Raw genomic sequence first — 21,788 nt, forward strand, 5'->3', positions numbered from 1 at the left:
ACTTGGACCTGCAGGAGTGGGACATGCACATCAGAATGCATGCTCTGGACCAGAGCACTAGCATCTGGCCATTAAGCAGGTATATACATAGGACCCTTTGTGCAAACATATCCTTCTAGCACTGAAAACCTAACATGACTTTGCGGAAATTCATTGACCAGTTCCCTTTGTCCAGTAAGATCTATGCTTTATGAATAAACAAATGAAGTCAAATTCTGCTCGCAGTTACATCGCTACAAATTCAAAAAACCCGCAGTTGACTGCACTAGAACTACTGTTTTATTAAAGTCCAGAGATATGCCCTAGGTGATTTTTCTTTTTCATAAAAAGTAAAGACTTAAGATGCAATCCTACACACACTTACCCCAGAGTAAATCCAACTCAACTCAGTGAGACTTACTTCTAAGTAAACATTTATGGAATCAAGCAGTAAGTTATCTCATGGCAATTCTTCAAAATGTCATCTATTTTCCTTTGGTATTTCATTACTTTCTGGTTGTTTGGGAAAGCATAAAATTAGTTGTCAGCAGGTTTGTTTACAAATTCCGATAGCGCTCTGAGGCATACCATCCAGACAGCCTGACTTGTATATACTGTAATTGCAAATAGAAGGATCCACCCCTCCCCTCCCCTCCCCTCCCCAACATACACACAACACACAATCTTTTTTAGACACCTCAATAAATACTTTGGCTGCCAGTTTTCCCCAGTTACAAGAACAAGTTTGTCTTGACTCAATGTTTTATTTCTTAGGCTGTGACGGCACCAGCACAAAACCCATGGGCCTGCTGTACACGGGTAAAATAAATTAATGAAGGATAAGCCTGTCACAGGCATGACACCTAAATGGAGCCACCATGTTCGAAGGATGTAAAATGCCACTAAATATGAATTGCTGGCTGTACGGGGGGCTGGGGCACACAAACAACAGTGGCAAAACACAGACAACTGCCAGACTGTAGGTATGAGCAGACTCCAAGTGTTTTGATTTAACCATACAGGACGATTTCTGGTTGCTTGAGAATCCAGAAACAAAGCTGCATCAATCCACAACAGAAGAAAGAGGAAAACGCCTAGAGGTGTTAAAAGAAACCAGGTTGTGGTGTTTTTTCCTTTAAAAATTGCCCAAGGCATTTCAGACTTTTAGAGCTTTTTCTCAAAGGTATTTTCCAGAAAGTACTTTCAGAAACAACAAAGAGTCTTATATCACGTTAAAAACTAACAGATTAAGACTGCAATCCTACACAGACTTATTAGGCAGTAAGCACTGTTGGAGACAGTGGTCCTTACTTCCAAGTAAACATGCATAGGTTTCAACTGTTACTTTGATATGTGATTTTCTGAGTGCCATGCATCTGATAGAGAACTATGGCCCATAAAACCTTCTCTAACGAATTTCTAACTAATTAATTAGTTAACTAAACTAATTTCTAGGCCAACTTTAATGGGGGAATGCTCAAACCCATAGTTAACCATGGCTGCACCACAGCAAGCAAGCGCACTGCCCCCCATGTGCCTGCCATGTCCACTTTCTTTCTGGATCACTGAACAACCCAGGAACATTCATGGGTTGTTGCTGTGATGTGTGAACCTGGCACTCTGTGTTGATGAGGGGAAATCAACCCAGAATTTGAACCCAACAACTAAGCACGGGTTAAAACTCTGGGTTACCTCCCTCAACAACACCGAGTGCCAGATTTTCCCGAGTTTGGTGATCTGGAAAGAAGGTGGAAAATGAAAAAAGCTGCAAAGTTCAAGACCTATGGAGCCATTTCTTAGAATAAAACTAGTCTCCTTCTCCTAAAGCATATTTTCTTCTTGTTTCTGTTTGAGTCTTAGACCTTTTCAGTCATCAGGACTGATTTAGCATTACAGATGAACAGATTCAAACTGCCTTGGTTTAGTTCTAAAGTTTTCACTCCTTGAAAGAAAGCGATGAAAGAGTGTGTGTGTGTGTGTGTGTGTTTTATACAACAAAAACAAAACTGCATGGACCATTCCAGCTCAGTTCTGGTTGAGAACAAAGGATACATTCTCTTTCTACACAGCTGTTCTCTGGCTACCTCCTCCCTTGAAATTAAGCCCCTACCGTTTAAGGTTAAATAGAATGCTGCCAAAGGATCAGTACAAGCTGCCCATCTTGGACTGAAAAATAAAGCTTAAATTTATACTGAATTCATTCATTTAGAATTCCCCACCCCGAAGACTTCAACACTCATAATCAAAATATAACCATTGGGTTACAAATATTGTATACATTCATTTTTGTACATATTAACATCTTCATTGGTTTGGCTATTTCAAAAGACTGTACGCTACTGGGATAAAGATAGCAGGGGGTGGTGGTGGGGAGGAATATGTTCTTAGAAAATACTTATATTTTCCCCTCGCAAATAAAATCAACTGCCATAATGAGAAAAAGAGAAAACATATTTCAGTTTCTCATTGCCAACATGGCATTTATGTCCCAGATGAGATTCCGTAATTGATCCATGATTTGCTTCAGCTGTTGATTCTTCTGTTTCAGTTTCTGTGAAAACAAAGAAGTTTGTCAATGACAGTTTGTTCAGGCAATATATTTTGAATTTTAATTAGGAAAATGGCAGAATGCAGGGCGGCAGAGGTCTATTACACAGTGCCAAAGAGGCACCATCAAGGTAGAAGGGCCCAAATTAATGGTTGATGATCATGACTCGAAAGAGCAATGAGTTAAAACATACTATATAGGAACTCTCACTCTTCTAGCATATCTTGCCTGATTTCCCAACTGCAGACAATGTAGTTTCCATGCGTAATTGGAACAGGGCCGGATGGGCAAAGTGTGGCTTTCCAGATGTTTTGGCCCACAAGTCCCATGATGCCTCACTATTGGCTATGCTAGCTAGGGCTGATGGGAGTTGTAGGCCAAAACATCTGCAGGGCCAAAAGTTGCCCACCCCAGGAATAGAGCATCGAAACTTACTCTTAAAAGATGTTATTTCCATATTTACAAGAATACTTTGATCCAGAATTTAGAGCAGCCTTCCCCAAACTGGTGCCCTGCAGATGAGCTGAATTACAAGCCCATCACTCCCAGCCAGCAGGGCCAATGGCCATGGTGACTTGGGCTGGTGGGGCTGAGGTCCAACCCCTCTGGAGGGCACCACGCTTGGGAAAGCTCTTCTAGAGGAACAGGCATATTGATATGAAGATACCACAAGCCTTGATCAGGTGTTTCTGGAGCAGAGGCAACACAGACATAGCAGGCCTGCAGGGCCTTTAGCTCCACTCTCTAGACTGGGCTCCTCCTGTGTTGAGGGATAACTTCTGCAGTCAGGAGACTTTTCTATCCATGGAGGCCCCACACAATTTAGAACCCATTATCTTTCAGTGTTCCAAATCATGTGGGGAGCCCCTCCCCACTGCAGAGGTTTATCCTTAACACAAAGGGCCAGGAAGAGCTGTGCAACCTCATGGACAAGGCCCTGCAGCCTCCACGTTGCCTCTTCATGTGTGTAGTGCATAAAGAGGGCTATACTTTGGGTAAGATTGATGTTTAGGAATTGGGAAGATTTCTAACAGTAGGTGCAGCCATGGAGAAAGAGCCATGCCAGCTTCCCAAATAGCTTTGCCAATACATCTCAAGCTTGATTTACAGCTGAAACAAAGGCCCTCAAGTGAAAATGCCTAATCATGCAGAATTCTATTAAGTTTTGGAAGATCCACAAATAAATCTTAGGAACTGGGATAAAAATAGAAGAGTCTTAGGTTCTGGCTACCAGTGTTTTTGCCCATCAACTTCTACCTATATTTGCCCATTGTTTTAACAGATTACTATCATATATGAGCCTAGCATTTATTTATTACAGACAGGGTTAATAACAATCAATGATCTTTTAAAAATAATAATAATAGGATATTTGTAATTTAAATCAGATTTTTAAAATTTAAATCAGATTGACATTTTCTTAAAACAATTAGTAAAAAAGAGCCTAGGTCAAAGATATCAGCATGAGTACTAATTATACAATTTCTAATTGTATTCTATAAATATGTTAACAGCAGTTTATGGAGATGGGAGATAACCTGATCAGTCCTATTCTGCACTGCATGTGGTATACCGAACTGCATGGGGTCGGTCTGTCTGTCTGTCTGTCTCTCTTGGCCTTGCCTCTCTCGAAGTACAAAGATAAAGAAGGTCAATGAAGAGAGAATTTGGGGAGATGGAGTAGATCTGGAAGAGGAGCCTGGATATAAATGCAAGGGATAGGGGACGGGAGTAGGAAGTGAAACCAAAAGTGAACATATTCATGCAGTCCTGACTCCTGAGGAAACTTCTGCTGCATGTATCCTCCACTGGGTACCTACTGTCTAATGAGACCTACATCTCTGAATATGAATTAAGGTTATATTAAACAATAATGTGTTTCTAATAAAAAAGGATGATTAAATAGTCTCTTCCTCACTAGTGATTTAAACTGTGATTTAAATCATTAAAATTGAATCTTTCAGAGAAGCAATTTAAATCGTGATTTAAACCAATTTGATTTAAATCAAATCAATTCTGATTACAGAAGCCGACATGATAACTACAGTACAATCCTAAACATGTCTACTCAGAAGTAAGCCACATTGAGTTCTACAGCACTTACTCCCAGTTAAATGTGCATAGGACTGCAGCCTTAATATGTTTAAGAAACCAAGAAAAGGAAAACCTATGAACTACCAAGAAAACGTATGGCAACCAAATGTGATCCCATTCTTCATATAAGGATGTTAGCTAGGACTATGAAACAAGCCTACCGAACGGGTGATATCAAGGATTGGTGTTGCCATGAATTAAAATAGTTGCCACAACGTTGTGTTTGACATGACAGTGAAACAGCATCACAGCTTTTCGATCTTGCCAAGACCAGGAATTATTGCTTAGTCTATATGCTTCCGCTGTGACTGAGCGGCGGGTAAGAACGAAGGCACTTGCAATTTCTGTCTCACAGTGTGATGTCATTTAGGTCTTTCTGCATAAAGAATTTAATCCCCATTTTCTCCCCCCACCCCATCCATTTTATATTCAGCCAAAAACTAATAACATTCAACTTGGTTTGGCTGTGGAGCCTTTTTCCTCCTGGGCTGGTTAGCAAGCTCAATGTGGATTTGCCGTAGAAGACAGGAGCCACGCCAACTCGGGCACATTTTATACCATGAATGCACTTCCCAGGGTGCAGCTCTTCAGATTTTAGTGCTATGCACTACGTGGCTTTGCCTCTGGATTGCCCCGATGGGATTTGCTCTGGACTGTGAAAAGAATTCTGCACCATGCTGTGACTTTTAAACTTCATGGCTTCCAGGGTTTTTTATTTTGTTTTTTTGGAACGCTCGACATAGTTTGAAGTGCAGAGAAAACACTTCTGAGCACTGCAGCGTACTCCACAGCTGCTACTGACTTGATGGTAAGCCTGGATGTATTTCAAGCATATTCCATGTTAAAGGTTACCCGATACCACATGCTTAAATAAAGGAAAGAAAAAGAAGCTTCGAATCTCTTGGTGCTCAATGGGATTGTCAAAAATCATAGAATCCCCTCTCCTTTGCCAGACAATAGTTTATCCTGGGTCTCCAACGTGGTGCTCATGGGCAACAACGTGCCCACGCAAACCTTTCTTGGTACCTGCCCTCTTGATGTTTATTTTATTTCATAAGATTTTTTAATCTGGGAGGTTGGCTTGCCACAAGCAACGTGCTACCCTATTTCCAATGGGGGCATTTAAGCGCTGACTCTCAATCACACAGGAATGCTGAATGCTTATCTCTACTGTTCTACAATGACTGGGTTCACATGATCAGTGCAGCCCACTGTAGCTTGTTTAAGCCACGGTGGGCTGCATCATGTGCTGGCAGCCATTTTTGCAATCCCCCACCAAGTGGTCTGTTGTAGGGTTATTTGAGGGTTGTTTCACCCTCAAACAACCCCTGCCGCCCAGGTTTGGATGACACGACAAACCATGCCAATCCCCTGCTGTGGAATGTTGAAAATGGCCACCGTCACATGCTGCAAATAAGCTATGGTGGACTGCAGTGATTGAGTGACCCAGCCCGTTTTCTCTCTCCCACCAGATTATTTTTCTCATACTGCAGTCCCTGTATAAGTAGAGTAAGTGGACAGACGCTACAAGGAATATCTACTGGTAGAGATTGCCACCAGAATTATATGTGCACATACGTGCGTGTACACACACACACACACACACACACACACTCTAATGTACAGAGTAGTCATACTCCTTGATATCTAGTGGAAAGACTATTTTAAACTGCCAGGCTTAGTTACATTTCAGTTATTGTATCTTGGAATAAAGCCTCTGTAGCAAAGTTGCAATGAGCTACCCATTTCCTCATTTTTAGGGCAAAAAAAAAAAGTGTGGAGGTGGATGGGGAATAGACTCAAGTTATCTGGACATTTTTTCTTTTTCTTTTTTTAATGTGTGGAACCATAGCGGCTTCCATCTTTTCATCTCCCATCACTTTGCCATATGCAGAGTGTGCTAGAGAGATGCCTTTTAAAGATACAAAAGAGCACCAGTTAGCGGTAAAAAAAAAAATCAAGAAGTTAATGACTTAACAAGGCAATGTAGAAACCACTTACTTGCAAGATGCCACAGTGAGGTAATAGGGCTACCCAAAGTGTATGATTTCAGAACTCCAAATGGAGAAAAGAGGTATGATTCTATGTAAACTAATTTTTTAACATTGATTTATATTAATTTTTTTTCTGGCGGAGGACACGCGAACCTTCCCCCCCTGTTGCTTTCAGCATTAGGAACAATAAACACAGAGGGCTTCCATTCAACCATTTGGCCTGATATACCCAGTTATTTTATTACAGTTGCTGTAATGCCAGCCTTGTTAACACCCAACAAGAGAGTACATCAACAACCAACCACTGCAATCAATATTAGCCATAGCATAGTGGTGATGCATGGAGCCATTGTCACGATCAACACCATATGAGCAAAATGTGTTCTCTCTGCTACAGTCTGCCCCCCAACCTTTTACCCTCCACATATTTTGGTCTACTACTCCCATCAACCCCAGCCAACATGGCCAATGGTCAGGGAAGATGGCAGTTGTAGTCCAAAACATCTGGAGGACACCTAGTTGGGGACAGGCTGCTCTACTATCTCTGGTAAGGAAGAATGTCTACCACTGGGCACACAGAGAACTTGCACACAAAGAGACTGTGCTTATACCTTTAACAGCTCTGTGTCATTGAGAACCTTCACTGGTCTCCTTGTGCGCCCTCCTTCCCATCCTGTTGTGCTTGCAAAATCCTTATTTTTGCCCTATGCAGGCTAGGAAGAGGATGGATGAGGAACAGTGCTGGAGCCACAGCAGCTCCATCCTGTCTGGGCACAGTGTCTGGGCAAGGACCTGGTAGCCCATCCAGACTCAGTACCTCCAATTGTTATCACCTGACACAACTGGTCTGTTAAGAACATGACAACATGAGCAGAGCAGAAACCCATCCCAGTGCGCTTATGTCATCTGCTCCTGAACAGACCTTCAATCAGCTAGAGAGAACTATATTCTGATGTTTTCCTGTTTCTTGGAAACTTTTGTTTGTTTGTTTCCATATTTAAAAACTAAACCACCTCGGGTACCTTGGCAGAAAGGTGGTACTGCATTAAAAAAATACATAAATTCCTGTGGACTCCTATACTCTTTGAAAAGGACCCTCAAACAGGGTCGTCTCAAACAGGCTCTCTCGAGGGTGTAGCAAAGGGAGTGACCTAGATCCCTTCTGAGGATTCGCATACTAACCAGTGGAAGACAAGCTGCATAAAAATACAATGAAGGCACCTTAAATGAATGCAAAGGAAGTGGAATGCATGTGAATTAAATAATGGCATAAATTGGCATTTGGGAAGTTTCATGTCACATGTCTAATTAAGGGGGAAAGCTTCCAACATAGCTCCTGCAAGCTGTAACCCTCCACCATTTAATTTAAAAAGAAAGCTTCTTTTGGCAAAAGAAACGGACACATTTTAAATTATTCAGATGACACTGGGAACGTCTCAGAGGGCTTCCAGATTTATTTTTGGATTATAAAAGATTGGAGCGTGTGTGTGTGTGGGGGGGAGGATTGGGGGGAGAGATCTGCTTTGACTGCTTGGCACTGCAAACCAAGCCTGCTGTCTGGAGAAAGCAACCAACAACAACGAACACAAGCAGAAATATTTTTGCCCTCATTCATCAGTAACTAACACAACGCTGCCGACGGTGAATGCCTTCCTAGGCTACTTTAAAAAAAAGTCTTGGAATACACATAAGCTAATGTCTGATGCTTGGAAAATCATTTACTTGTACTATGCCACCTGCTGCCTAGGTGATCTACCTTTGAACGTACCGCAAGCACTAAAATGCTGGAAAAGCATCACCTCACACAGCATCACATTGACTAGGCAATAGCAAAAGGCAATTATGGCTTCAAGCTAAGTCAGTACACTTCAAAATATAATTGGATCGGGCCCCTTCATTGACAGGGAAGTGCCAATTAAATACTGACCCAGAAATGGTAAATCCAGTCCACCTACCCCATGTATGGTTACTTGTGCCTTTAACGGACAGATGCTGGCACCTGTCACAAAGGCCAGGGATTTAAAGGGTGTGGACTATCAAATTTCGGCCCAAGGAATCCAAATTCCAACTCAAGGCACAATCCTATGCATATTTAGATGGGAAAAAAGTCCTACAATTGGCTGGGGAATACTGGGAGTTGTAGGATGTTTTTTCATCTAAACATGTATAGGATTGTGTTCTCAGTCATTGGAAGCACATCAGACTAGTATTCTAGGCTCTGTAATAGCTTTCTTATCATCATCTGGGTACAATATCTATGGAACCCCAATGAGTTTGGGTACTGCAGCAAAACATGGCCTTCTTCTGACACCAAATATTTGTTACAAGTTTACAGTGACATCTTCATGCATATAAGGAGTGGGCTGGTGGCAAACGTTACAGAATGAAGCACCTAACAGAATACGATAGCTTATCCGTTTTTCTAGCCTGACAATACGGCAACAAATGAAGCACAAAGTTACTTCATGTCTGATTGCACTATCCCATACATGTCTACTCAGGCGTAAATCCCACTGAGTTCACTGGGGCTTAATCCTAGGTAAGTGGGTATTAAGTCATAAGAATATACATCTATTAGCTTTGGAGTTTTGTGCTAAGAACATTCATTTATGACTCTTGCAGTCAAGCTAAATTCCAGCCAGTGAGAACTGTTAAAAGGCTTCCTCTACTAACATTGATAAATATTTTTTCACAGCTATATCTTGGAAAAATTCAACCTGCCCTTGAAATAAGAGGGTTTTTAGAAGTGCAAGAAGTAGCTTGTTGCAAGACTTCAAGGCACAAATCTCAATACAGTGATGCTGGTGTACTCCATCATTTTACGGAAGAGGTTAGGTTCCATCATAAACATTTATGAAATTCCTCATACAAGATCACACCAAGGAGGAAGATAAACAGATTAGCATTTGGGCACAACAAGGGTAAAAACATGCCATAAAACTATCAGTACACTCCACAAAAAAGTGAAGTATATTAACAGTTAAAGTATGCATATAATTCTGCATAAATTCATCTTCTTATATAGGCAATGTTATACCATCAGGTTAGAGGAAACTGACAGTTGCTTTTCTTTAAATTCACATAGTGTTTTGTTTTTCCTGTGCCTAGGCAATGTCTGTATGGAAATACAGGATCTCACAGCATCCCTTTCCTTGTTAATTGGCAATGAAATGTCAAACGGGTGTATGATGTATTCTTTTTAAAGTGAATCTTCATTTTTCCAAGTTACTTTTAATTACTTAAAAAGCTATAAAAACCAATGTAAGGGTATTTTGGTACCTTAAAGACTAACAGATTTGTTATGGCAAAAGATTTCATGGACTCTGGCCCACCGCATCTGATGCATGTATTGCTATCTTCAGTAGATACATTACACACACACAGACACAGAGGGAGGGAACAGAGTAGGGCCCAAAGGACAAGAAATGTAAGAGGTACATGCCCTAGTCTTGTTTTAATATAATTTTAATTGTATTGTTTAATTATATTTTAACTTTTGTATATTTTCATGTTTTAATTGCATATGTTTTAATGTTTGTAAGCTGCCTTGTGTCCCAGTACTGGGAAAAAGGCAGGGTATAAATAAATATAATATAATAATAGTCTTGTGTACAAAATTATGCATGGTGTGAAGAAAGTGGACAGGAAGACATTTTTCTCCCTCTCTAGTATTATGATATTAGAACCCAGTGGGGTCATCCCATGAAGTGGGAGATTCAGGACCAATAAAAGGAAGGACTTCTTCACACAGCACATAGTTAAAATATGGAATTCACTTCCATAAGATGCAGTGATAGCCACCAATTTGGATGGCTTTATATGGGGGTTAGGCAAATTCCTGGAGGAGAACTCTATCAATGGCTACTAGGCTTGAGGGCTATGTGCTACCTCCAGTACCTGAGGCGGTATGCTTATGTACCCCAGTTTTGCTGGGGAACACGGTAGGAAGGTGCTGTTGCACACATGTCCTGCTTGTGGGTTTCCGGTCGACAGCTGGTTGGCCACCGTGTGAACAGAATGCTGGACTAGATGGACCTTTGGTCTGATCCAGCAAGGCTCTTCTTATGTTCTTAGTGAAACACTCAATTCGCTCAAATGGTTCGTATGTCATGTGGTGGAAAGCAAGGACGTGCTCCCTGGCCCCACCCCCTCCATCACGTTCCCATTACCCAGCCTCACTGCCCTCTACACGTAAGAATATAAGAAGAACCATGCTGGATAAGATCAAGGGTCCATCTAGTCCAAGTGCCTATGGGAAGCCCAAAAGCAGTACATGAATGGAATAGCACCCTCCGCCACCTGGCTAGAGCTGTGTGAAGGAGCGCGGGGACATGCTGGCCAGCTCTGCTTCCCTGTGACCAGCCCTCCTGCCCCCCTCCCCCTGCATTGGAGGACAGAGATCTGCAGCGGGGAGCCTGCTGCACTCATGTAGCCTCTCTGTGCGACGAGGAAACTTGTCTGTGTGATTTAGAATGCTACATGGTCATCTGCCCTTCTCCACATAGTCCATAATTTAACTATGGAATTTGCTACCACAAGATGTAGTGATAGCCACCAATTTGGATGGCTTTAAGAGGGGATGAGACAAATTCATAGAAGATACTTCCAAACAGGAATGCTTGTGACATTATTATACACACCTTAAATTAGCTTTGCATAGGAAGGTCACAGACTGTACCTCTTGCACATCCCAGCCTTTTGACCCTGCCATTTACGGTGCCTTTTTCAAGACCTGGCTGCCTGCACACTCACATGCACCGACAGAGAAGAACTCTTCACGTGTGTGATGACTTATGGCATGTTAAATATAGTGGTCATTAAGGTGCTACAATAATCTTTTTTTGCTTTTGCTGTTAAGAAAGTAACACAACTACCTTCCGAAATGGATACAGGGCACGCTCTCTTTGGAAAGTTTGCTGTACATTCCTAATGAAATACATTTAAGCTGCAATACATTTAAGCTGCAGTTTCATCAGAGCTTGATAATGGATTGTGCTCACAGGCCTTTTGTCCCACATTTCCTCATCTTATTCAGCAACTCTATCATAAGGACATCTTGGCTAGTCTTATTTCCGCATTTACCTTCGTAAACTCAAGGGCAGGTTGCGCAGACAAACAGCTCACAGACATTGCGCTGCTCAAAGAACTTCACAGTAAGTGCTAATTTGAATGTTAATTTGCCACTGTACGTTTACACTGAAGCTGAAAGTTTGATCCCACCTTTAGCATAAAGAGCACATCTTCCACCATCAGAAATTATGAGAAAGTTTTGCAGTGTCATCATCCTCAAGGGCAAACTGAGCTTCATTTTGCAAGATGTATTTCATGCTCCACAAAGGAGTTTCACTGCCAATTTACCCAAACCTTCAGTTCACTCATAGGACCAAGATGGTCCGACCACAGCTTGTGCTCACAGCTTGTACCAACCCCCCAAACACAGGCTCTCAGGGCTTCTAAAGTCGGGAGGACTGTGGCTGTGACCCAGCCAAGTGAACTATGTGGGCTGCAGACATGCAGCTTAAGGGCATTACAGCACAACAGCATCCAGGCTACATTAAACAAAAATCTAGAGAGCACTGCAAGCAGTCACCTCTAAATTCTCATTCTGTTCAAACATAAAAAGTCCTTCTGATAGTTCAGTAACCAGCTCTCATTAATTCCCAAGGTCTCCGACCTCTGAGCTTTCTCCAGGCAAAGAAGGGAACTGGTGAAGGGGACACATACGAAGCTGCCTTATACTGAGCCAGACTATCAGTCCACCTATCCCTGTACTGTTGACACTGACGCAGCAGCTCTCCAGGATTTCAGGCAGGATTCCTTCCTAGCCTTACCTGGAGATGCTGGGGATTGAACCTAGGACCTTCTGCATGCAAAGCATGTGCTCTACCTTTGAGCTACAGCCCCTCCTAGTGGACTTCAGGCAGCCCCCCAGAATCTGCCACCACAGAAAAAGGGGGGAATGCTCTAGGAACAGGCTTTATGTCTCCTGCCATAGAAGCCTGTTTCTAGAGTGTCCCAGGAAGCAGTGGTTCACAGTTCCTGCCAGCTTCCTGCGACACTCTAGGAACAAGGCTATTGTGGCAGGAATAGAATCACAGAATCATAGAATAGTAGGGTTGGAAGGGGCCTACAAGGCCATCGAGTCCAACCCCCTGCTCAATGGAGGAAACCAAGTCAGAGCATCCCTCACAGATGGCTGTCCAGCCTCGTCTTGAATGCCTCCAGTGTGGGAGAGCCCACCACCTCCCTAGGGAATTGGTTCCATTGTCGTATTGCTCTAACAGTCAGGAAGTTTTTCCTGATGTTCAGCCGGAATCTGGCTTCCTGTCACTTAAGCCCATTATTCCATGTCCTGCATTCTGGGATGATCAAGAAGAGACCCTGGCCTTCTTCTCTGCTACAACCTTTCAAGTACTGGAAGAGTGCTATCCTATCTCCCCTCAGTCTTCTCTTCTCAAGGCCAAACATGCCCAGTTCTTTCAGTCTCTCTTCATAGGGCTTTGTTTCCAGTCCCCTGATCATCTTTGTTGCCCTCCTCTGAACCCTCTCCAGTTTGTCTGCATCCTTCTTAAAGTGTGGTGCCCAGAACTGGACACAGTACTCCAGATGAGGCCGAACCAGTGCTGAGTAGAGGGGAACTTGTACTTCCCGGGATTTGGAAGCTATGCTTCTATTAATGTAGCCCAAAATAGCATTTGCCTTTTTTGCAGCCACATCACATTGTTGGCTCATATTCAGCTTGTGATCGACAACAATTCCAAGATCTTTCTCGCTTGTAGTGTTGTTGAGCCACGTATCCCCCATCTTGTAAGTGTGCATTTGGTTTCTTTTTCCTAGGAATCATAGAGCCCATTTCTAGAATATTTTTTTTCCTTTTTGGGTGGGCCATGGGGTTCAGGTTACAGAGGGGTGCAGGCTTCAATACCTTGTTGCTGTGACATGGAACAGAAGCTGTTGCTACAAAAGCAAGATCTGTTGCTGCTGGGGTGAGACTGACAGAGTGCATGTGAAAGTGGCGCACGCAGCCCTCCCATGCCAGCAGACATTCGGGCATGGCTCTCGGGGGCCACAAAGGTTGTGCACTCCTGATATACAAGAATGAGAATCTCTCCTTCCAACACCTAACAACACAGTTTAGGCAAAAGACACAATTAGAGCTGCTTATGACAGCTCAGCTGCTGTCAAACAGGAAACACTAATCTACAAGCTTTTCTATTAAATCAGGTCAAGTTGCCCCCCAAAATAAAAAATAAGGATGACAGCATTTATTCTAAACAATAATTCTAGTTAATCTAGTTCTAGATTATTTATTTGCCAAGGGTCAGTAGTATGTGTTAAGATGTACAAGTAAACTAGTAAAATCTAGTAAACTGTAGCCAAATTTGCTGCATGCCATTTATATATAAATGGTTACCTTGTTCACTTCCATGATTTCCCTTCTCTCTTCACTAGCAAAGAGAAGCTGGCTGGCTGCTCCTCGGTCATCATGCTTAAAGCCATCCTCTTCAACATAAGGAATGAGTTGCTGCAAATGTGAACAAAGCTGCTGTATAAAATATATTGAGAGCTTCTTGAGGATTCAGGTGTGAAAAACTATGCCCTAAAACAATTCAGTCAAGGGAAATAGGAATTTACAGGAACACTAGCTTTTCAGTAGCAGGTATTCTTTTATATTTATTTGTTTGTGGACATTTAGGAAATTTAAGATGGCTTCTCTTTTACAAATACTCGCGTGCTCCTCAAAACATTCCCCACACTGTCAAGAGGCATAAGCTGAAAATATGTGGACTTTAAAATGCGCCGGTTAGAGCAAACAACCAGCAAAAGTGTCTGGCAGTATGTTTTGGAATTGTTGAAATATAAAGCACAATCTAAGCCAGGGGTGGGCAGAAGGCAGAACTGGATCTACTGATAAATCTCTTGGTGATTTGCAGTTAACTGGCAAGGATTTCCAATGCCCAACTGTTTAACAATAGCAGCTACAACATACTTCCCCACCCTAAATTATGCTGCTGAAATGAAGAAAGCTTGGGATAACCAGGAGTGGATGTGTGTGTGGGATTCCATTCACTACTGGCACTCAAATTCCTGGGCTCAGGATTCTTGTGCACCAGGCTCTGTCTGGTGAATCTTGGGGCTCTAGTAAAAAAGCAAAGTAGGTCCCATGATGTGTGCCCATCCCTGGTCTAAACACCTGTGCCTGCCTTCTTCAACTTACCTCTATTGGAATAGGTTCAAGCCCTGCACAGTTTTCATTGCATTTGTCGTACACCAATCTCAGTTTCCTAAAAAGTATCGAGAGTTGACGTAGATGTTCTTGCAGTTTTCCTAATCTGTCTTGATATGTGCCTGTATGATAGGTGACACCATTTGGTAGCTGAAATATTTAAACATTTTAAAAAGAAATCAATAAAATCTATGGTCACATTTCGTCCATCCTCTAAAACAGGCATTTTTTTTAAACATTAAGCAATGTATAATTTTCCAAAAGGCATGGAGGCTTCCGGTAAAAACACACACTCATTTATTAATCCTAGCTGCAGAGCTTGGTCTGACTTATTCAATATTATTATTTATTCAATTTTTATCCTCCCTTTCACTGAGTTAAGAATACAACAAAGATAAAAGCACAATAAAAAAGTAACCATTAAAGATTAAAAACAGAATGTTTAAAAAGCTACACAATTGTCTGGACATAAACTAGATAGCTTTCTGGAACCATACTAAAAACCTAGAAGTGAATACTGATGACCTTCTTTTGGGAGGGAATTTCACAAGATCAGAGCCACTCTAACCCACTGGAGAAGTTATTTAGCAGGGAACTCCAAAACAAAGTTCCCGTAGATACTCACAAATATTTAAACTAAACTAAGGTTGCTATCCTGTGTGTGTACTTGCTAGGGCATAAGTCCCACTGAACTCAGTGGGTCATAGTTCCGAGTAAACCTGCAAACGACAGATCTGTAAGACAAATACAGGGAGGTCAAGATAGAGTCCTGATGACTATGTGTGAGAAAACTTAGCTTTAATCTTTTCAGGGATGTTTATGACAAATAATCAAAAGCAGTATAAGTTAACAATCAAACCCCCACTGAACTTTGCAAAGTCTCCGAAACACTTGCCTTTAGTTTCCTGCTCCCATTTTAAAATATTTTTGTTAATATTATGATTGGATACAATCCAAATCATAGATTGTATCCAACGGTGCCCTTCAACTTACAGAAGGTTTTTGATTTAGTGTAAGATTCCAATTCCCCTTCCCCACTGCAACCAGCCCCCCTCCCAAAGTCTGCTCAAGAGCGTTGGGGAACCCACTAGAATGGCATGGAGAGCACTCCTGCTATATCACACCAATCTAGTCCAGCATTATGTTCACATCGTGACCAACCAGATGCCTATGAGATACCTACCCATTGCCTTCATATCCACCAGCAGGACATGAGGGCAAAAGCATCCTCCCACTTGTGTTCCCCAGCAACTGGTATTCAGAGGCATACTGTTTCTGATCCTGGAGGTAATATATAGGCATCAGTAGCCATTGATAGCCTTCTCCTCCAGGAATTTGCCTAATCTCCTTTTAATGCCATCCAAGTTCGTGGCCATCACTACACCCTGCAATAGCGAATTCCATAGTTTAACTGTGAACTGTGTGAAGAAGTACCCCTTTTTGCCCATCTTGAATCTCTTGCCTTTTAGCTAGGGGACATCTTCTCTCTATCCACTTTTGCCACACCATAGATAATTTTGTACACCTTGATTGTGTCCCCGCTCCCTTAACGTGCTTTCTTTCCAAAGAAACCCTACCCCTGAACAGCCCTATGACTTTTTAAAAACCAGATAGTATTATCACAGACTAAACCGATTCTACTGGCAGGAACCGTGGTTTGTTGTTGGGTTAACCAGAGTTGTTTAGCCCCTGAACAACCCAGCGGTCCAGTTTTGCACATCATGCTGCACAACCTATGAAGGAGTTGATTGTGGGTCCTGCTGTGAAACAGAAGAGCACAACCCATCGGTTTTTAAACTGATGGGTTGTCGTTATGTGCAAACAGCCCCACAGTGCAGGGTTCACACGTAATGACAACTCATGACTCAAGAGCAACCCACAATGACCACCCGTATCCAACCCACTGGCCTGGTTCACACATAACGACAACTCAGAGTATAAGTTGTCATTGAATCATGGGTTGATGTTGAATTGTGGGTTGGCATTACGTGAGAACCCTGTAGTATGGTTTAAGTATGGGTTGTTAACAATAAACAACCCAGGAAGAGAACCCATGGTTTGTTGTTGGGTTGTGAACTCTGGGTTGTTTACTGTACAGTTAACAACTCATACTTAAACCGTTGTGCAGGGTTTGCGTGTAATGAAAACCCACAATTCAACCCAGACTCTGGGTTGTCATTATATGTGAACCAGGCCAACATTTTAGGCCAGCTAGTATCAATTTCAATTTTGTATGTGCAATGGGTTTGTTTTGTTTATAGTATTTGTTTATACCTATTTGAACAATGCTTGTTTTTCTTTTTTGTATATCTTTAAATATTATGTTACTTTAATTTAAAAAAAAATACTAGGCAAACGAAGTAGAATCCCCCTTCCAAATGCCAAACTCTTGTCAGCATGAAGCTAGTATCTCTTTCTACTACATTGTTTTTTTTAGTTGATTCAAGATCTGTGCAGGAGATGAGAACAGAACAGTATTAAGGGGGAAGATGTTGTTGTTGCTGTCACTCACCTGCATATTTCTCAGTAGCTGGAAGATCTCCATGGTGCGAAATACAATATCCTGCACAGTCTCTTGACCGATGCGGCATAGAGAAGCAGTGTTCACTTCCCGGGCAGCTTGAGCCTGAGGTCCTGAAAATGGACCAGGGGGCATTCCTGCTCCTGCTAGAGGTGGTGTGGACATTTTGCTGTCTTGCAGAATCAGACTGTACAGAAAGAGGGAGGAATATGAGTCTCATGACTGTACACATCCGTTGGGTACCATTAGCAGCATACGTTTAACTTACTCCATGTTCTCTTCTCCATGCAGGTATGTACAGATTACTAAATATACATATTACTGTTGGACACACTGAATCTTAACTACGCTTGTTCCTCCATCTACAAATTTAGAGTTCTCAGTCAAAACTCCTACATTTAAGTTCCACTACATGTAGAACAACAACTTACTCAGCATGGCTATGGAAAATGACTTCTACCCAAGCATATGTACATTGTATACTTTCTGAAGTTTATTGACTAAGCTCATCCTTTGCTTTCTAGGCAGCTTGGACATCAGCCACCTTGGTCTTTCCTGCTCTTGTGATGGCAGTCTGCCCAGTACAGGATCCAACTATTGGCCATGAGACTTAGCAGGACGTCTTTAAAAGGTCATTGAGGATCTGAAGCTGATTCAAAAGTCCGATTATCAGATCCCATCTGACTTATCAGCCCTATGTCACCATCTTTCCACTACTGCTTTGGAACTGCATTAAAAAAAAATGCCTACTTTTTGTCTTGCTTACTTTATTTACATAGAATTAGATCATTTAGGGCACAAACCTATGCGTGTTTAGCCAGAAAAAAGTCCTACAACTCCCAGCATGCCCCATCCAGCAGCTTACCCCACCCTCTGTAGTGGTGTAAGGGACCATGACACCTACAGCATTTGACAGTGAAATCCAGCCATTTGTTTTTAAAATGCCAGGTAAGAAAATACCACAGGTTTTATGGGCAGCTAGTAAAACTTCTTGCCTGAACTTTGCATACTATGCTCAGGCACAAAGATCTCGTATGGTTTGTCACCCGCACAGAAGATGGAGATTTCAACACAACTTCATAACATTTATGCTTACATTTAGGTTTACAAATGTTTTTTGTGCATCCAGCCTATTCTCAGCAGTCATGCTAAAACACTAAGGGTTGGATCCAGAACAAGTTAGTTGCAATTAATTTCCACTGAAGTCAATGGGGCTTGGGTAATGAATAACTTTCCCATAGATCGCAACTTAGAGCACAATCCTATGCCTGTTTAGACAGAAAGAAGTCCTACAGCTCCCAGCATTCCCTAGCCAGCGTGGCTGGCTGGGGAATGTTTGGAGTTGTAGGACGTTTTTCTATCTGAACAGGCATAGGATTGCACCCTTAGGTATCCAACCCTAAGTATGGTAACTGAGGTTGGGTTTGGAGAGCATAACTGTTTTGCAAAACCTTTATGCCTTTTACAAAGAGCATTCAACATCACAATTTTATATTTGGTTCCAATCAGCAGCATTCTGGCTCACTGTCCTACTCACCCACTACTAATATCCTCATGATCCAATAATGGGTGGTGCATAAGGGGGATATATATGTGTGTGTGTGTGTGTGTGTGTGTATATATATATATATGGAACAATGCAATGCAATGCAAAACTACTTTGCAGTTGATAAAACTGGGGTTGTAAGCCAACTATGGCAGATAAGAGTAAGATGGTAGATTCTAACACTGATTCAGCAGCAGTCATAAGCACCCTCCTCCTCCCCTCACTGTGCACAGCTGCACTTGCATCTGAGTTAACATGCACAAGGTTGTTAAAGCAGCTATGCAACTACGCATAGGCAGCAGAATAGAAAAAAGAAGAAACAACAAAGCCTTGCTTCTTGTTACCATGCTTGTGCTTGGGGTAATATGCGATGTACAGGGACAACTTGAGGGAAAGCTGGGAGTGGGCAGGGTGGGGTGGGGTAGAAGAAAGAAAAAGAAAGGTGATAAGCAGAAATAACATTGAAGTCCTCTTATCCCTTTATATTAGCCCAGTATTCATCCTTCATTGCTTATTTTTGCAACTTTGCACACTGAGAGCCAGTGTGGTGTAACGGTTAAGAGTGCTGCACTGGAACTCGGGAGATCTGGTTTCAAGTCCCCACTCAGCCATGAAGATCACTGGGTGACTTGGGGCCTCTCAGCCTAACATACCTCACAGGGTTGTTGTGATGACAAAACAGAGAGGAGGACCATGTAAGCCACCTTGGGTCCTTTGCAAGAGGAAAAAAGGGAAGGACGTACATGTGATAACAATAACCTTTCCCTGGGCACACAGACAAGGTTACAACGTTATCCTTCACTTTAATCACTCCAACCTCCATTCACATCTTCCTGTCTTGATTTTGGCCTTCCCCAACCTGCAGGGCCGCAGACGGGCTGGACTGCAACTCCCAGCATCACCCAGCCAGCTATGCTGGCTGGGGGATGGTAGGAGTTGCAGTCCAGCCCATCTGGAACCTGCAGGTTGGGGAAGGCTATTTCTGCCCTGTTAATAACACAGATTCACCCAGAAGCGTTCGTTGAAAAGGGTAGGGGAAATGTGTGTGTGTGTGTGTGTGTGTGTGTATGCATATATTTGTGTGTGTGTGTGTATGCATATATTTGTGTGTGTGTGTGTGTGTGTGTATATGCATATATTTGTGTGTGTGTGTATATGCATATATTTGTTTGTGTGTATATATTTGTGTGTGTGTGTGTGTATATGCATATATTTGTTTGTGTGTACATATTTGTGTGTGTGCGTGTGTATATGCATATATTTGTGTGTGTGTGTACAAGTATATATGTGTGCGTGTGTATATATTTGTGTGTGTGTGTATATATGCATATATTTGTGTGTGTGTATATATTTGTGTGTGTGTGTGTACAAGTATATATTTGTGTGTGTGTATATATTTGTGTGTGTGTGTGTACAAGTATATATTTGTGTGTGTGTATATGCATATATTTGTGTGTGTGTGTGTATATGCATATATTTGTGTGTGTGTATATATTTGTGTGTGTGTGTGTATATGCATATATTTGTGTGTGTGTATATATTTGTGTGTGTGTATATGCATATATTTGTGTGTGTATATATTTGTGTGTGTGTGTATATGCATATATTTGTGTGTGTGTATATATTTGTGTGTGTGTGTGTGTGTATATGCATATATTTGTGTGTGTGTATATATTTGTGTGTGTGTATATGCATATATTTGTGTGTGTGTATATATTTGTGTGTGTGTGTACAAGTATATATTTGTGTGTGTGTATATGCATATATTTGTGTGTGTGTATATATGCATATATTTGTGTGTGTGTGTGTGTGTATGCATATATTTGTGTGTGTGTGTATATGCATATATTTGTGTGTGTGTGTGTATATGCATATATTTGTGTGTGTGTGTGTATATGCATATATTTGTGTGTGTGTGTGTATATGCATATATTTGTGTGTGTGTATATATTTGTGTGTGTATATGCATATATTTGTGTGTGTGCGTACAAGTATATATTTGTGTGTATATATATTTACCTAGTCGTCCCGCTGGTGTCCTCATTCGAACCGGACAGGCCGGTTTTCCCTGGCTGGTCTCCCCTTTCCCACTCGGGCCGGTATCACCCGGTGGTCCGCTGTCGCCGTCTCGCGTAACCAGGCACCCCCAAACCAGCTGCGAAGAACGACTGCGCGCCCCGACTTGAAGCTTCGAGGGCCGCCGGCTTCCCGTCGTTTCCGTTTCCGTGAGTGGGCGGCCGTACGGAACGGAGAAAAAAGTAATGGCTGCCCCTATAGACCCAGTGGGGGCAGCCATTTGCTTTTTCCGTACCACGTTCCCTCCTGGAACTGAAGACTCTGTGTAAGCGTATAACGACGAGCGTTGGGTTGATGTCACAGGGATAGGATGACTTTAACGCGATTTCTGCTTTCTCCTTTTCGTTTTCTCTATTTGTCTCATCCCTGCCTACCAGTTCTTCCCAGCAAGTTATCTCTGCACTTTGTGCATGCCCCAGAAGCGTGGAAACTAGAAGCAGAACTCGCTGCTGCTGTTGCTATTGGTTATACATACCGCTTGCTTATATATAATATGCAAAACCAGGAAGTTGGCCACTTCGTCTCATAGTACCCTACGCATCCACCGCTAATGGAATTGTTATTTTGAATTTAATTTATGGGGTGGGTAATGATGATCGATGGATGGGTGGATGGATGGATGGATGGCGGTAATGGAAGGGAAACTTTCAGAGCAGGATCTGGGTGGGAAATTAACCGGGGGTAATTTAATTCAAGGGGAACTACTAATTCAAGGGGAACTGTGAGAGGGGTGCGACTTAATTGAAAAAAAAAAAGTATTTTATTTGCATTGATTTGGAATGGGAAATTAATAGGCTGGCTGG

General features: G+C 42.1%; 1 protein-coding gene across 1 annotated transcript; it reads right to left on the reverse strand.

Annotated features, from left to right (window-relative positions):
* Nucleotides 1-171: 171 nt before the first annotated feature.
* On the reverse strand, nucleotides 172-21,108 carry MED30 (mediator complex subunit 30). The gene is made up of 5 exons (XM_084848909.1): nucleotides 20,929-21,108; nucleotides 17,355-17,550; nucleotides 14,834-14,992; nucleotides 14,030-14,140; nucleotides 172-2,530 (listed from the first exon to the last, which is right to left on the reverse strand). The coding sequence occupies exons 2-5, from the start codon at nucleotides 17,526-17,528 to the stop codon at nucleotides 2,435-2,437; spliced, it is 540 nt and encodes a 179-aa protein (XP_084705035.1). The 5' UTR covers nucleotides 17,529-17,550; nucleotides 20,929-21,108; the 3' UTR covers nucleotides 172-2,434.
* Between the last annotated feature and the right edge of the window lie 680 nt (nucleotides 21,109-21,788).

Source organism: Heloderma suspectum, chromosome 4 (genome assembly GCF_057233095.1).
Source record: "Heloderma suspectum isolate Gila_16-S chromosome 4, 16-S_ref, whole genome shotgun sequence".
NCBI lineage: Eukaryota > Metazoa > Chordata > Lepidosauria > Squamata > Helodermatidae > Heloderma > Heloderma suspectum.